The 18,000-nt window shown below is 39.3% G+C and overlaps 1 protein-coding gene across 2 annotated transcripts in view; it reads right to left on the minus strand.

The window, feature by feature from the left end:
• Positions 1 to 9,210: 9,210 nt before the first annotated feature.
• EPC1 (enhancer of polycomb 1) overlaps positions 9,211 to 18,000 on the minus strand; it is a 54,008-nt gene continuing 45,218 nt past the window's right edge. For both annotated transcript variants that reach the window (XM_075212048.1, XM_075212047.1), the window contains exons 11-14: positions 14,176 to 14,294; positions 13,471 to 13,612; positions 13,013 to 13,388; positions 9,211 to 10,789 (exon numbers count right to left, since the gene is read on the minus strand). In XM_075212048.1, the coding sequence (XP_075068149.1) occupies positions 10,717 to 10,789; positions 13,013 to 13,388; positions 13,471 to 13,612; positions 14,176 to 14,294 (710 nt within the window). In that variant the 3' untranslated portion in view covers positions 9,211 to 10,716. The remainder of the gene's footprint in view (positions 10,790 to 13,012; positions 13,389 to 13,470; positions 13,613 to 14,175; positions 14,295 to 18,000) is intronic.

Below are 18,000 nucleotides of genomic sequence, written 5' to 3' on the forward strand. Positions count from 1 at the left end.
CAAAAGGACCACGTCCGCTTCATATGGAATCATAGACCCCAAGGAATTTCAGCCAACGTCCTGAAAAACCCAATTCCTGGAGGTGGCAGAGGTCTTCCCGACATTAAGCGTTATTACCTGTCCTCTCCTATCTCCCTAATTGTTACTTGATATGTTGTCTTGCTGGGTGGCTTGGCAGATTTGGGTACGCCCCTCACCAAATGTGAGTAAATATTTTGAATTTTGTCATATGTAAATTGATTTAACTGCTCAAAGGCATAAGTGCTGGAAAGAAAGTGGATGCAGTGTGGAGGTTATTTGTATAAGACAGAAAATGAGTAAAGCAGAGGCAGTTTATCATATACTAGCATTGTACATTGACCTGGGTGTTGTATTGAGGCAAATAAAATGCTGCTTTGTAGAAGGTTGCAGTAGTCAAGGTAAAAGACAAGATGAATGAACCAATTAAAATATTGGCAGTGTTCTGGTTTGCAGAATGGATCCATTGAAAGAGGCAGCAGAACTGAATGGAAAATAGATGAGTCAAGGAGAGAACAGGGACAAAGACCTTGAGATGAAGCTGCCACTGGGGTGGAAGTGAGAATACAAACATGAATCCATCATTGAACTCATAGGGCCTGATTCATCAAGGTACGCATTCTGAATGCCACGTTTATAGACGCACGTAAGTCTGCTCCGGTACTCCCAGATTCAACAGGGAATGGATCTGAAGATACGTGTACTGATGAATTCGGGTGTAGGTCTGCTCCGCTCTAGTACACAGGATACATCCTATGTGAATTATAAATTTGCAAAAGAACGCACAGAAAAAAAAAAAGACATTAATGATAAAACAGTAAATAAAAGGTGTTTTTGTCTTTTTATATATATTTTTTCTCCCCATAAAATACATTTATTAGGATGTTCTTAATGTCTACTGAACAGAACATACATTTTTACTGTTTCTTCTGTTTGCAAACATGTTATAATATGCATACAAGACTGTAATCAATAGTACTCAGGACTTAGACTAGTCCTGTAGCTGGAGCAAGAGATATGGCAGTAAAATAAGTAATTTTGAGATGCTCAGAGCTGGATTCGGACGTGACTACGTGCACTTGAGTGTCCCACGCCCTTATTGTAAATTGACTATGGCTATATGCCCCGCCCCCTTCCCTGGTCACTCCCTGAAATTGCAGGCTGTAGTAATTGCCCTTTGTGCTCGAAGACGGAGTGGACATGGCTGTGGTTACTGGCGTCTGGTCTGGATCTGGGCATGTGCAGTGATTTTGTGTACTATACGCTCAAAGCCGTCAGATACGAGCCTTGATGAATGAGGCCCATGGTGTATTGTCATATTGCGGCAGGTTTAAATGAACAAATGGGTTTGGTTTGAATGATTTGTATTGAAATGGAGGAGATGATACGCTATGTTCAAGCGTTAAAGAACACCTATTGCCTCAGCACAGTGGAGGCAGCCATTTTGTGTGCTGAACCAATATTCACGGTATGAATTCACCATTCTGTGCATCCTGTATTAGTGGTATCAGTAGTTCCTAATGGATTCTGTAACAATACTACCCTGGGGCTACCATGAGAAATCCAATAAGTAGGCCCTTTACTATGTAGGTGTCCCTAGGAAGGAAACCAGAGAGATTATTGTGGCTACTAGCACCCCCTTCTGACTACCAGCACACATTGCACCTGTTTCCCTTCAGTTCTCATTTCTTAATTAGAGCTATCATGATCTTACTTGAATAAAAATGAAGAATGAAATGGTTTGGGCAGCATCAGTGGTGCTGGGTTGTGTATACTTATATATATATATATATATATATATATATATATATATAATATACACATACAGCTGTGTTCAGGTCTGACTTTGCTACACATACATTAACATGTAAGTTAACATGCCTTTCAATTGTAAGATGAGTCCTAATCTATCATAGGTATATATGCATTTTGTTGAGCACATGAGCAGTAAAAATATACATATTTTACGCTAAGGAACAGGGCATCCGTCAACTCAGCGTCACCCCCATATGTCAAAACTCTGCCGGCAAATGATTGATGAGATACAATAGTGTTGGATTAAGAAACTAGATTGTGTGTACGCTAAATGATTACATGAGGCTACTAATATAAAATGTTTCTTTAATGTATTTGAAGCTTGTAAGACTGATATCAATTGTATTAAATATACAGCAAGAGCCTATTATGTTCTGGAAATGTCAGTGTTGAGAAAAGAATGCAATGTTGCTGATACAGTCTTACTAGGTTTATATTATATCCTGTCTCATGTGAATGGTGTAGACAGGTGGTGGTGTAATGGTGCGGGAATGATTTTTTTGCCATTAGCCCATTAGCCTGTAATACAAATTGAGCATTGCTTAAAAGCCACAGCCTATCGGGTATTGTGGTGGGGGAACAGATTTGCAGCCTGAATGTGTAGCCAACAAATCTGCGGCAACTATTTGATGCTATCATGTCAGCAGGGACCAGAATCGGAAAGGACTATGCCAGCACCTTGTAGAATCCATGCCACAAAGAATTCTCGTTGTCCTATTTAGTACTATTAGTACTAGAAAGGTGAACCTAATAAAGTGGCCACATTTCAGGTTTGGGGGTAACCATGTCTGTGCACAGGTGGTTAAATCAAAATGATTGTGACACTAATTAAATCACCTGTACTCAGACATGAAATTTGAACCGTTACAGTGACTTGAGGACCGGAATTAGGAAACACTGGTGTAGAGTATACTCGGTACTGGTTTAGCTACCAAATTGTGGCATTTTGTGAAGCTGTTGAAACACATACCAATTATCTGTTCTGATGGTGTGTGCATGCGATACATGTTCACAGAAATATGGCAGCTTAGAAGAGGCAACTTCTGAATGGTTTTCTGATTAACCAAAGCTTTTATGACATTTGAGAAAAGTGCAACCTCACCTAACACAGGGCCATCTTTTCCATTGGGCACGATGGGCAGCTGCCCTGTGGCCCCACGGGCAAGGGGGCCCCATAGGAACGGCTCTTAATGAGAATAAATAATCCTGCAAAAGAAAAAAACCTGCAAAAAAAAACCTTCAAGGGTCACTGAGCAAGTACATCTATCTCTATATATCTGTATCTGTATACATCTATATATCTATATCTAGGGGCCCCGTTGCACTGCTTTGCCCGGGAGCCCATAATGTTGTTAAGATGGCCCTGACCTAACATGCTCAAGGTTGTGCACTTGCTTCCTTCTTACTTACTGCAGCTTGAGATGAATACACTATCAATTTGACTATTAAATGGTTAAATACAGCAAATGGATCCTGACTACTCCTCTGTAATAACCAGAATCAGATTTAAAATTACTATTTCTTTCTTCTACTTTTTTTTCTTTTTAAGTAGTAGTCTTACATATAGAGGGCTAACAGTACTGGCTACTGCTGTGCCCACTGCTAGCACTTCAGAGTGTAATATTCTATGCTATCCTCCCTAATAGACGTCTCTTCAGCCTCCATATCTTATTTGTATGTCACAGATTAATATTCACCAGCAGATCTGGTTGTAGAAAAGTGCTCCAATGTACCCATTGGTCTATCATGTAGGTGAACATATTTTAATTATAGTTTAGAGTGGGTTGCATCACTTATGTGTTTCTCATGCTCACTGGACACCAATTTTCCTACCTGAGTTAATGACAACCCCCTGGGCAGCTTTCTGTGGAGAAATTCTGGACACTGCACTAAACTGTATGTAGACAAATTACATTTTGACAGGTTTAGTTACACTACAAGTATAAAAGAATCGGGTATCTTCCACAGGGTGGCGCTCTTTACACTATGTATAGTACATTATCAGGCGATGTAGAAGGAGAAGCCTTGGATTTCAGCTATCATGCACTGTGTGTTCATGTTCCCAATTCTAAGCAGCCATAAAACTTTAAATATTTGATTTAGAATGCTCAGAATCTTCTATGCTGGATGAATATTTTATTTGACATCAAAATGTCAAAACAAGAATATTCACACTAAAGCAGAGCGAGCCTCACCGGTTAGCAATCCATCATCATCATCATCATCATTTATTTATATAGCGCCAGCAAATTCCGTAGCGCTTTACAATTGGGAACAAACATTAATAAGCAGGCCCGGCGCTCCCATTAGGCAAGGTTAGGCACTTGCCTAGGGCGCCAGGCTCTGGAGGGCGCCACAGAATAATAAAATACTTTAAAACTGTGCGGCAACCGCTGACCATACCTGTCACGGCCGCCGCACAGCATCAGATGCACGGGGAGGGGGGAAGAGGCTATTATGTCACCACAGCCGCCTCTCTGCTCCGTCTCCTCCCCTCCACTTACTAGTGTCAGTGAGTGGAGGGGAGGAGACGGAGCAGAGAGGCGGCGGTGGTGAGACAAGGTAAGGAGAGGAGGGAGGAGGGAGGAGGGCGGCGATTTTTGCGGGGTGGGGGCGGCGATTTTTGCGCAGGGGGGGGCGCCGCTTTTTTAAAAATGCCTAGGGCGCCGTGGACCCTAGCACCGGCCCTGTTAATAAGACAATACTGGGTAATACATACAGACAGAGAGGTAAGAGAACCCTGCTCGCAAGCTTACAATCTATAGGACAATGGGAGTTAGAAACACAAGGGCATGTGCTACATCATATTGCACAATGGACCAGCTAGAACGCAAAGGTAAAAGTATTGAGTGGGCTGTGTGTGTTGCAGTGTTGGTCGCACCTTGAGCATTAGTGCACCCATCTTCTAAACCCCGAATCTCATCTGTTAGTAAAATCTAACATGTAATGTTGAAGAAATACAAACATCAGCACCAATAATGCAGTAAACAATTTTATAGTTTACTGTAAATAAAACAATAACCATTTAGTATCTTTAAACATGAGTGCATGTGTTGTTTCTACTTTGTTCCCCGAGGAAGTGCCAAGACTTATGTAAAATGTTGTGAAATTGCCGAGAAGATACACAGTTCTCCAAAATGTTTTGGGTCTCCTGAAATACCAAAAATCTGTGACGTTTGATTCCTTTTCATCGATCACACTTTTTGTTTTACTTGCTCAATAAATTGTTCTTTACAAAAGTATTCAAACTGCCTATGCTCCAGCCATGAATAAAAAGTAATGTAACCCTGGTCATATCTTCCCATCTATAGATCAGTTAGCCATGTTGTAATACACGCAGTGGCCACATTACTAGGTACACCTGTAGACTTGCACATTGCTGCAAATATCTACTTATCCAATCATCTAACTCAGTGCATAAAAGCCTGCAGATATGGTGGAGGTTCAGATAAAACACCAGAATGTGATTGAAGTCACTTTTACCGTGGATTGATGGTTGTTGCCAGAAGGGCAGGTTTGATCATCTCAGAAACTGCTGGTCTCCTGGAATTTCATGCACAAGAGTCTCTTGCATTTGTACAGTGGTGCGCATATAAACAAAAATACAGTGAGTGGTAGTTTTGTGGGCAATGAAGACTCGTTAATGAGAGGGGTCAGAGGAGAATTGCCAGAATGGTTCAAGCTGACCAGAAGGTGTCCGTAACGTAATTAATCATGCATTACAACAGTGGGATGCAAAAGAGCATCTGTGCACTCACAGCACATTGAGCCTTTAAATGGAGAGGTGACAACCTCGGCTGACTTCTGTAAGCCAAGATCAGGAAACTCAGACTACAACGGGCACAGGCTCACCAAAACTGGACAGTTGGAGATTTGGAAACATCACCTGGTCTAACTAATCTCAATTTCTGCTGAGACAGATGGTAGGGTTAGAACTGGTCATAACCCTGAATCCATCCTGCTTTGTATCAATGGTGTAAGTTGGTGGTGGTGGAGGGAATTTCCTTTTGCACACAATAACACTAATGTTCAAAGCTACAGCCTACCAGAGAATTGTTGCTGACCAAGTACATCCATATATGGCCACAGTCTACCCATCTTATAATGGTTACTTCCAGTAGGATACCACACCATGTGAACAGATCAAGCAGCCTGTCCTCCGCCCGGATCGCTAAGGAGGCGATCAGAAGTTCTTGCCCGGGAGTGAAACATCTATATGTTGATTACTTAATTTTAGTCCGGTAGGAGTGTATAAGGTGCATTAATAGAGGATGACATCTAATTGGTTTAAATCATATGGAGAACAAAGTAGTGCTGTTTTAAAGGTTAATGCACTAGATCTTATTTTCTTTGTTTCTATATGGAATAAACGGACAAGTGAAATACCATAGGGAACAAGCCTTTGGAGCAAGTTTTCTTATAAGGGGCAACTGCCCCACTATTATAAATGTAGCTGGTAGAATGCTTCATGAATTGGGTGAACATTAATTAATAAAGTCTAAAGACACTGAGGACCTGTCTATTGATAAATGGTGTTGGGATATCTATCCATCCAATACGTTTTAGAACTACTACACTATATTGTGGTTTTCTTTTGTTTGTTTTTATGCTATCGAACTGAGGAGACTGAGAATAAGAATTGAGTTATCCCCAACTATGAGAGAAAGAGACGCTACATATATTAACAGACCCTTTGATTTTTGAAGGACTCCAATTGCATGTGAATTGCCATTTATAAGTATATGTGTAAACAATTAGAACATATTTGGTTTTGCGTCCGTGATATATACGCATGTTATTTTTCGGATACCACGCCATGGCAGAAAGTGGAAGTCGTCTCAAACTGATTCCATGACAGAGTTCAGTGTACTCCAATGGCCTCCAGTCACCAGATTGCAATCTAATAGAGCACCATTGGGATGTGATGGAACAGGAGATCATAGAATCTTGTTGGATCCATGTCATCAATAATGCAAGCTGTTCTCTGGGGAAAAGGGATCCTACTTAGCACTAAAATTGTATATTTTATAACCGAGGGGATTGATATTGAGATTATATATATATATAAAAACAAAAAAATACAAAGACCCACTTACCTTATATCAACAAGTTTTCAGATTTTGACTATGAGAGGAAAGCAGCTGAAAACTGGCAGGAGATTCAGTACCTTTTTCTATTTTTAATAAAATAATAAACAGTTCATCCAATTTGCAGATCTTCAATTAACTGATACTCAGATGCAAACTGGGAAGTATTGTACATAGAGGTGCAACTGCTATTTGGCTAAAACAAAATGTGTAATCACTGCCTCTTATAATATATTCCAAGATTTATTGTGAGTGCAAACAATATAAACATTTTATGTGTTTATTGATAAACACACATAAATAACAACTAAACCAAATATATTAAAGCTGCAGTGCATACAGTGGCCATAAGTAGTATTAAAACCCTGTGGCATTATCTGGTGGTCGTGCCCGGTCATCTCCTTCTGGGAGAGGATTGCTAGTCTCCTCTCCTCCATTAGGAAGGATCCGTGGTCCTTCCTCCTGTTACCCTATACCAGACCTCGATCCCTATTCAGCAAAACTGGCTTCACATGTCTTAGCGGCTGCCAGGTGTCTGACAGCTAGGTCATGGAAGCTACAGAACCTCCCCACATCTCTTAAGTCCTATATCTGGTGTATCACCAATATGGAGAAAGTTACCTCCCACTTGCATAATAAGGAAGCCAAGTCTGGGCTCCCTGGCTTTGGAGTAGCCTCTCCCCCCCAATGTTATTATGGATCTACCGGTTTTCGAACGTTTCGTGACTTAGCTCTGGCAGCTTCCCCAACTGTAGGGTCCCTACTTTCCCTGGCATGCAATAACGGATTACCAATTCCCCCCTCAACTTACATTGCTATAGCTTAATTTAGTTCCCTTGTATTATCGTTTACTTGTTTTACTACAAATAGCACTTTTACTATGAAATGTGACACTGGTTACTACTATTTCCTTTATACTTGTTGTCAACCTGTGGCATATTTGGGGGCTCCCCAAGGACAGGATTTGGGAAAAACTGAATTAGTATTTTAAACAAAATAAGCAAGAAAGCAGAACTAATGCAAATTTATTTCGAACATAGCGTCCATCCACTATAATGGAACATCTGTGTGAGATATAATTTTTATGGACTCTGTAAGAGGAGTAGAGTTGCAGACTTCCATGGCAGAGTTGGGACAGCTATAACTCAGGCACTTTACTATTCCTACCATGAACAATTGTGGCAGGAGCAGAATGCTTCCGTCTCATTGTCTGGAAAATTTGTCAAAATAGAGGACAAAACAAATGGAGCATGATGCAGAAAAATATTAAGAGACCGATTACAGTCTACACAAGACATAGTAGAACATTTATATTCCAAGCCAGACAACTGCTTAATTTGAATGACTTAAATATATACAAAACAATGTTCTGAGGTGACCTAGTCAAAGCCCAGACCTCAATCCTATCAAAAATCTGTGGAACGATTTCAAAACCGATCATCACCAATTGTCCCAATCAACCGCATGGAACTCCAACAAAATTGTAAGGAATGGGCGAAAATTGCACTGTCGTGATCTGCAAAGCTGGTACTGAATGAAGGTGAAAGCGACTTTAGCTACACTATGTATTAAAACAAGGCAGAGGGGAGTAGGTTTGAATACTTAAATTTGATTATTTGTAAATCAAGAAAAAAAAAGAGGCTTTAGAAATGTTTTGACAATACAGAGTATTTTGCAGTGTTGACCAGTGGAACAAATGTCTGAATAAGTTCATTTTGATTGCATCCTCACTACAATGGTAAATGATCAGTATATACCATACAATACCTTGGTAATCCTGTGTTTTTGTAAGGGTTCACATTATCTTTGAAAAGACATTTTCATATGGCTCATTTTAGGTTTAATGACAATGTAAAGTAGTTCATCACAGATTGCGGAAAGGTTGGGGAAGGACTCCATGATCAGCTGTTTGATCGGTCAGTTCTAGGCATTTCTTTCTTCTTCCCGATTCCACAAGGTAAAAGATATTTATAGTCATGCTGTACACATAGGACTGTGGATAAATATCTTGCTAAATTGTAAATAATGTGTTGTCATATGAAACAGAGCTTTGCACAAGCGTTATATACCATGTACAATGAAGCCATTGATTAAGGCAACGGGTGCTTCTCCAGATGTTGTGGAACTACAAGTAAAAGCAAACATTGCCATGCAGAGCCTACCATAGCCTTCCTCGACTTGTAGTTACAGAATTCAGAATGCAACAGATTACGTTAAAATGATACAATGTTGAGTCCCCTTCAAATGTTAATAAAGAAGGCCATAGCAACAGCTAAACACAACTCATTGATTTGTTTTTTTTTACGTATTTTAATATTTCCTTAATTTAGTGGGAGCTTTTCTTTCCTTCCATTTAAGAAACAAGTGCAGAACATTGAATTGAAATGGACAATGAACTTAGAGCAGAAATTAATACAGAAAAAAAAAAAAAGAAACATCACCACACATTTTGTTTGTCAACATGTAATGCCCTGGGTTTAATTTTGTGACAATTCATTCACAATGTATTTCCAGGCGGGATTAAAAAACCTCAAGGATAATGTATGCCGGTGGATAGGGCATTCAGACTTCGGTACTGACAAAGCATTAGTAGTCTGTAAAGTACCATGCTCTTCACAGAAGAGAGCTCATATTTCCAAAGGAAGGCACCCGATAGTTGTGGTTCTGGATCTGCAGCCTTTTGGAGAATCGGAAAAAGGAAAAAAGCTGGCTGTTTTTATAGAAACTGGAATGATGATACACGTACAGCAATTACTGCATTCTTCTCCCTTATATCCTTTTTTTTCTTCCTTAAGAACAAGTAAAGAATGAAGTCTTTAACAATTACACAATAAAAAAAAAATTTTTAAAGTGTTTTTTTTTTCTATTTTTTTCTTTAAAAAAAAAAATTAAATAAAAAATAGGGCAGACAACATAAAAAAAAATAAAAAAAATACAGTTGGATGGACTCCATTTGCATACTTGATTTAACACTTTTTGGTGTAGGAGGAGATGGGGCAGGAGGGATTTGTTTATAAAGCAGCAACAAAACCTTAGTGCCTGAAGTACCAGAAACCACCCACATGGTGTACAGGTGAATAGGGGATGGGAAGATTCGAGAGACTTCATTATTATCTTGTAACTTCTGATAGTAAAACAAGGAAGATCCCTAGTAGTACATTCCCCATTTATAAATGATGCCTTTTCTTAGATTCTGTATGTATGTCACCATTTCTTCACATGATACACAGAGAACTCAGGGACCCAGTGGGGAACCAAGTTATGTTATACCATTTACAAAATACCAAGGAGTCCACAGCTACCTAACACATTTACTACAGCACAGGAACCAATGAAGGTACAGTGTACAAAAAACTGTAAACACGGCACAATAAATAGATAAAACAGCAGGTTCCGCACCATGCACATGATGTGATGACACTTCTCATCTCTATACAATCTCACACTCTTACTTTGTTGCAGTTTGTTTCCCGTCCCACCCCCCCCCCCCCCACCCCACAGTGCAAAGCATCACAAATGAACAGTTCTGTATTCAAGTAACATATATACAAGGGTATTACAAATATGCAGTACTGTACAGATAATTGCTGTATTCATAATTTACAGATGTTTATTTTTTCCTATTAACAGTACGAAAAAAAGAAATCAAAGCATGAGAGATGTGCATTGCTGTTGAGTCCCCACAGCTGCCATGGAAACGCAGTGTGCCGCTTCCCACCATCCCTTGCATTCATAATGCTACTGATGCATAGCACCTAAACAAGTTCCCAAGGCTGCAGCCCCGTTCCTGTGGAAACTACGTCACTTCCATAGCTACTGTGTTGTCTGTTATACTGTTCAATGCTGGCTTTTCTGTTTCATGGTTTTCCCTACAAGAAAAAGAAAAGGCATTAATGACACATGTAGATCATATTGAGTATGCATAAAAGAATTAATGAGAAGCAGCCGTGGGTACAGTTGGCTTATGTGGCATTAGACCTATTAAGTAAAAGGATAAGCAAATACATGGATACAGCTGAATAATTGTAAAAGATAGCTTAGAGACATGATTAATGTAATGGAAATTACACAAAGGCTGAATTTGTAAGGTCTATGATGGTTGTAGGCCCTGCAATCACACTGCAACGTTACACATCTGATAATAGTCTGACACCCAGTTGAGCAAGTAGCAAAGATCAGGTGGTAGTATCGCACATAACAGCTAGGCAAATCAACGCATCCACATTAACTTAAAGGTGTGTTACACTAGGGTGTCCATGCCTCTTGCATTAAATCTGAAGCTGGTTATGTCTATGTTGGCCATGTAAATTTTGATGCACTGAGTAAGGAGTTATGTTCTGCATCTGCACTCTTAGGGGCATATTCAATTAGCTTTTGGATTCGCGGTAACGCGCCGGAACAGCCGCGAAACGTAATACACGGTACCGTAATAACGTGGATTTTCGTTTGCAGCCCATAGGGTTGCGAACGAAAATCCGCGTTATTGCGGTACCGTAATACCAGCAAGAACGCGCACTTTTCGCGGCAACGCGCGTTACCGCGAATCCAAAAGCTAATTGAATATGCCCCTTAGGGTTTGTACACACACGTGCCATTTCCTCCGTCATAGCCGTGTTCATCTAATGGCAAAACTCTGCTTAACTGGCTCTTCATATAGTGGACAATGAACCCTACAAGTAAAGTGCCAACGACAATACACACAAGCATTCAAATTGGCCTCTAGCCAAACCCCAGATGCATTGTATCCTATTTTCCAGAACCCTTCCTTCCTCACTTGGTCCAATGACACCCATCTGGAGTGCCATATGAGCCATGCTCACCAAGCAGTGACTGCATGAGCTCTTTATGCACTTTTTGACAAACTTATGCTTTCTGCAGGATTCAATGGATTCCGCCTGAAAGCATCAAAACGCATGTTTATCATGAAGGTCAGCAGGACTCCCTTAATTCAGTTGAATACTGCAAGTAGCTGACTCCACCTCTCTTCCTTACTTCACTGCATATAGAGGAAGCACATTTAATGCTACCTTTACAAAAACTTGTTTTCAAGTGTTCTGTTATCTCAGTAAGCAATGAGACTGTACTACTTAAACTGAGGAAATAAAAAAAAAGGACAAATGGAAAGAAACTGCAGGGAGCCTACAATGGTTAAAAGTGGATGATAGCTTGTACTCCACAACATAGACAGTGATCATACAATATGAAATATCTCAAGTCTATACATCATAAACTTTAAATATATTATGTTCATACAACAAGATGCTGCATATTTGCTCAGCTTGTATTTCATGTTTACAGGACATTTATGTAGTATTTTAGAATTTCCAGTCGGTGATGGATAATGTAAGAGGAAACAAGAGTGAAAATGAAAATGCAAAAAGGATAAAATTAATGGAACTGGAATGGTGAAAAGTGCTGTAATGTGACTGGTGATAAAATAATGGACCTGTGTAATATAGATCATTGCAGAACAAGCCAATACACATGTAACAATGAGGTCATTCCAAAATTATTTTAATTTTTCCAGGTAATTTCTGTTATGAATAGATACATTTTTGAATGGTTTACATAATATTTTAAAGCGGCTCCTTAGTTATTTGAAGAGTTACCAATAGAGTATAGGCACACAAGCCCTGCTTTACTGTAGCCTAACAATCCATAGTGGTTCTACATGGATGCAGGTATATGCAATTTTGGTAAATAAATCAGATAACCAGCTATATTAGTCATAACCTTATGAAAAACCATAAACCTGCACCCCTAATCAGCAATAAAGTAACAGATCATTAATGGTCTTTAGTATAGTACAATGTATAGAAGCCACAACTTTCACTCCTGTGTCTAATCAAAATGTCCTTTCCTCTGTTCAGTTACAAGTGTTCATTCCCTTATCAAATGCAAGTTTGTTTTTAGTGTCAGAGGTACATATTACCTAACCCTCAACAGCAACAAATGCTGAAAATAAGGAGGAAAAGCAACCAGTGGTAAAAAAGAACAGTAAAGAATCTGTCCAAAGTGAGTGAAAAAATAAAAATAATGATAATCTTAGTGTCTAAAACAGCAATTGATCACAATCTGACAGTGATTCTTACCTTGGTACTCCATCCACAGAAGATGCTGCTGGAATCTTGGGTACCTGACAATTTGCTGCTGCTGCGGCAGCCAGCTTTAAGGCAGATGAGGGAACAGCACTTAAAGTCCTAGGTAAATGGCGTGCATTTAGGGTGTTTATAGAGTTTACAGTGGCAACGGAGGAGGGTACAGTTAATCGGATGTTATTCCCAATCAGGACCTGAGTTGTTGCAGAATTGGCAGCAGTTACTTGGTGACTCAGAGTGCTGTGGGAACTAGCAGTCTGTGTTATATTGGAAGGCTGTAGCAAGGCTGAACCAGTTGATGAGGACGACTGACTTGTATGTACGAGTGCTGCAGGCGTATTACTACTGAGGTGTAAGCCCTTGTATACTCCTGTTAAATAAAAAATATATATAAGTACAATAAAACACAGACACGATAAATTGAAAATTTATTTTTTTATTTTAAATCGAACCTGAGGCTTGAAGAATGCCATTCATTCCAATGCCAAGGACAACATCCTCCTTCATTTTGAAGGCCATCAGCTGTTCAGATGTTACCAAAGCTGTAACAGCAAACTGAGCGCTAGCAGAGTCTAAAGTTTTGGAAACAAAACCCTAATAGAGAGAAGAAAAAAAAAAAAAAAATAAGACTGTTAACTGTGCAATAGTGTGTGTGTGTGTGTGTGTGTGTGTGTGTGTGTGTGTGTGTGTGTGTGTGTGTGTGTGTGTGTGTGTGTGTGTGTGTGTGTGTGTGTGTGTGTGTGTGTGTGTGTGTGTGTGTGTGTGTGTGTGATCTATTTCCATGCAGTAGTCACTTCAAACGTCACATCTGTTTCTGCGGTCTTCAAATACAATTGAGAAAAAAGGAATTAACGTTGTACACGCCTGTGTATGCAATCAATATATGTAGAACTGTAGCACTGAATGCTGTACATTCTATGATTATACGCTAATTATAATTTTTGCTGCCCTATTGCTTGGAAACAAAACTTTGCATGTCCCTTTAAGAGAAAAGCAACTCATTTGGTCTTACTTTCTCTCTTAAAATAGATCTTCAAAAGCTTAGCAAATGCTAACATCCAGGAATAACTAAAACTTAACTGCCAAAATATTTTGGTTTATGCTTAAACTAAACCAAGTGTTTGGCTACACAACATGAAGTTAGAAAACTGCATTACCTGTGAAGTGTTGGCAGAGGAATTATTATTTGCCTGCTGTTGATGTATTTGAGCAAGCTGTTGTTTCTGCATTAGTGCCAGTTGTTGTTGATGTTGCTGGTATTGTTCGGCTGTAAATGCTGAGAATAACAGTGCTGTATTAGAATAGGTGACCTTAGTAAATTGTAGCCCTATTTCAGAGTACAAGGAATGAAATCAATCTGTTGTAGTACACTAGTTCAAGCTGAGAAAGAAACAAAATTGGCAAATTTATGTTGAAATCACACATTTCAGTGTCTATCGTTATGAGCAGTTACAAAAAATTAAACACTTTTTTAAAATAAATGTAAAAAGACTACAGCAGCAAATATTTAAATGCACAATATTCACCTACTACATCCACAAACTGCATTCATCATTTCACTGTCCTGTAAAATGCAACTTGCTAATTTTATTGATCATTACATTTTGTTTATTTGCCATGCTCCCTGCCATTCATTTTCAAACCACTATCAAATCCCACAATGTTTTACAAATGGTCTTGCGCCCCCTCTGTGGAATTATATTTAGAATTACAATATCATTTGCACAACATGGGGCAGCAGTGGCTAGCACTTCTGCCTTACAGCACTGGGGTCATGAGTTCAATTCCCAACTATGGCCTTATCTGTGTGGAGTTTGTATGTTCTCCCCATGTTTGCGTGGAGAGATTATATATATATATATATATATATATATATATATATATATATATATATAAATTTAGACTGAGCCCCAATAGGGCAGGGACTGATGTGAATGAGTTCTCTGCAAAGCGCTGCGGAATCAGTTGCGCTATATAAATAAATGGTAATAATCATAATAAGCAAGCCAGTTAATCCATAATGTCCCCTCAAACTTCATCTTATTAAATTAGAACTTATTTTATTTCTTATTATCTTGGGCGATATGAACATCCCGACTGATGATGCACCTTCCTCCACCTCCCTCAGTAGACAGACTCTTCTACACACATCATGATGGCCATTGCCCTGATCTAGGTTTCTCCAGTTACAATAAATCCTAACACTCCTTTACTTTTCTAAGACCATCTTACTACCTGCAAGCTCTCCTCCACCAGTTTAACCTCTGTCCAACTCAACCAAGCCTTCACATACCTTCAAATATATCAGTTCTATTAATTTCTTCCAACTGTCCACCTCACTGGTGAATGTAAAACATGGTGAGGGAAGTTGCAGATCTTGTCTGGCAGTCCCACATCTTAAATCACACCCTAGCAACAGCCCTTGATCAAATGGCTCCAGCAATTGTCATCTTAACCTCAGATGCTCGGCCTTCAAATACTGTCTTGCAAATTTGAACGTCATTTGCAAAAGTCTCATACTTCCGATTACATCTTCAAATACACAGCTAAATCTAAAGGCCGCTACTCTCTTCTAACTTTTCTTGACCGCTCATCTGCATTTGATGCTGTAAACTACTCATCAATCCTGTTACTCGCATTATCATCATCTTTTATTTATAAAGTGCCAACAGATTATGTAGTGCTGTAAATTGAGATCACGACACAAATAAATAGCATACAATAACTTGAAACAGAAGGAAAAGATGGCTCTGCCCATATGAGCTTACAATCAAAGAGGTATGGGGAACAATTGGTATATAAGGTAGTAGAATAACAATTGTAGCTGTCTGACCATTTAGTAGCTGCACGCACACTCCACAGTCAGCAATGTTTAAGCTACCATTGACAAATGGTATTTCTGTACCGCTATGGTTTGGTTTGAATGAAGAAGTTATGGACAGTCAAGGCTGCCACGTCAAAAATGACTAGTGCATCTTTCAGCTTAACAAAATCTCTTTCCTCTTCTGTTTCTGGAGAAGGCTTTCCCTTTTGTGCATGGGCACTCTTCTGGGTATATGCACAGCAGCTATGTTGCCCAGTATTGTTTTTCAATGGTATGCTCACTGCCACAGAGTCATGGTAACAGAAGTCGTGGTGGCAGCTGCAGAAATCACACAGGTGGCAACAGCAATAACAGGTGACCTCAGTAGGTCCAGCAGCTGAATGGAGATGGTTTTCCAGTACATCTAAGAACTATCTCCAGAATATGCATGCATCTTGATTCTGCAAAAAAACTTTAAATCATTCACTCAATCTACCACATGATCTACTGCAATTTCCTTCTGATTTTCCCCTAACCAGACTTCACCCATACAATCAATTTTGAATACAGCATTTAAACGAACTTTCCTTCCCAAATGTTCCTTCTACCGCTTCTCTGCTCTACCTTTCCCTACCTTGGTTGCCTGTACTTTACAAAATCCAATACAAAATGCTTTAAACATTCAAAGCTAATAAAACTGAATCATTGTACTTAGAATTCCAACATCTTTAGTGGTTTCAAAATATCTCCCAACTGAATACCTCTGGTCCTCTCAACCTGTTGCATTACAGCCTCCCGGTCACATGACTTATGAGGGATGGACTGCACCCACTCTGTGGAATTTGTACTACAAGCCTTTCCCCTAAAAACTCGCCTCTTCAGGCAAGCTTACCAAATTCCCAAAACATCTGACCCCCAAACATACATTGCTCTTCTAATGGACTATATATCCCCACTAAGCACAATTTCCCCCATTGCAATCTGGCTGGACCAATACAAGGTGTCAAACTCCTATTTTACTATAGAATCAGGGCAGGGCCCCCATAACTCGGTTAACGTTTTTGTTTTACTACAGCGTTTGTTCCCAAATGTAAAGTGCTGTGGGTATGCTGGCACTATACAAATATTTACACATATTGTGGTTTTGAAATACTTTGTACGCCCAACGGTCCTATGCTGGTCACATAGGCCAAAAATGTCATTCATGCAAATGTCTGCAAATCAACTTTTTGATATTTAATCTGGATGCTATCCTAAAGAATTGGGAGGAACTTCAGCTGTCTGAAATATACTTTTTTTTTTTTTCAAAAAAGAGCTGCATTGGAATTTCAGGGTAAATCAAAACTATGGATTTTACCTTAAGTTTTCAAATAAGAATCACAGCGTTTTGAGGTTTTGCATATTTTAAGTTTGAATAACTATATATTATACAGCCCAAATTGCCAATGCGATATAACAACCATTGAACTTAGAAAAACAAGATTGCACCTACCTCACCAGACCAGTGTTTCTTAAATCTGGTCCTCAGGACCCCTAACTGCATGTTTTCCACCTCTCCTTGCTTTAGCACAGGTGTATTCTTTACTGACTGACAGATCCACATGTGGTAAAATGATTTCCCTTGTCACCTGGAAAACCTGCACTGCTAGGGGTCAGGAGGACTGGGTTTGTGAAATACTGCCTTAGACCTTCCTTTACAGACTACAAGCACATGAACAAATTACATGCACAATTTTTTTTTTTTTTTCTTTTAAAGCTGCCTTGGTAACTTGGCAACAGGAATTTGTACAGCGCTGATTTATATAGGCTGTAAGACTGGGTATTACAATGCAGCATAATGCTCCTAGATTCACTAGACACATTAATACTACCATAAACATATACACATGAAAGGGGGTTAATGGTTAAATATCAATCGCTTGACAAACAAAAAGCAGCCATACTAAAACACAGTATATTGACAGTACTTATTGCTTCATTATAACAGGTTGTGCTCATACCCTGCTGCACACTATAAGTGGACAGAATAATAAAAACCATTACACTCCTAGATCAGCATAATTGCTTGAATACTGATAATTATCTATACATGCAAGAATGGCCGAGGTGGTCTACATGGAAAGGATGTGTTTATTGTTGTGCTCATTTCCTTCTCCAAACATTTTCAATCTCTAGTTCC

Source organism: Mixophyes fleayi, chromosome 5 (genome assembly GCF_038048845.1).
Source record: "Mixophyes fleayi isolate aMixFle1 chromosome 5, aMixFle1.hap1, whole genome shotgun sequence".
In the NCBI taxonomy this organism is placed as follows: domain Eukaryota; kingdom Metazoa; phylum Chordata; class Amphibia; order Anura; family Limnodynastidae; genus Mixophyes; species Mixophyes fleayi.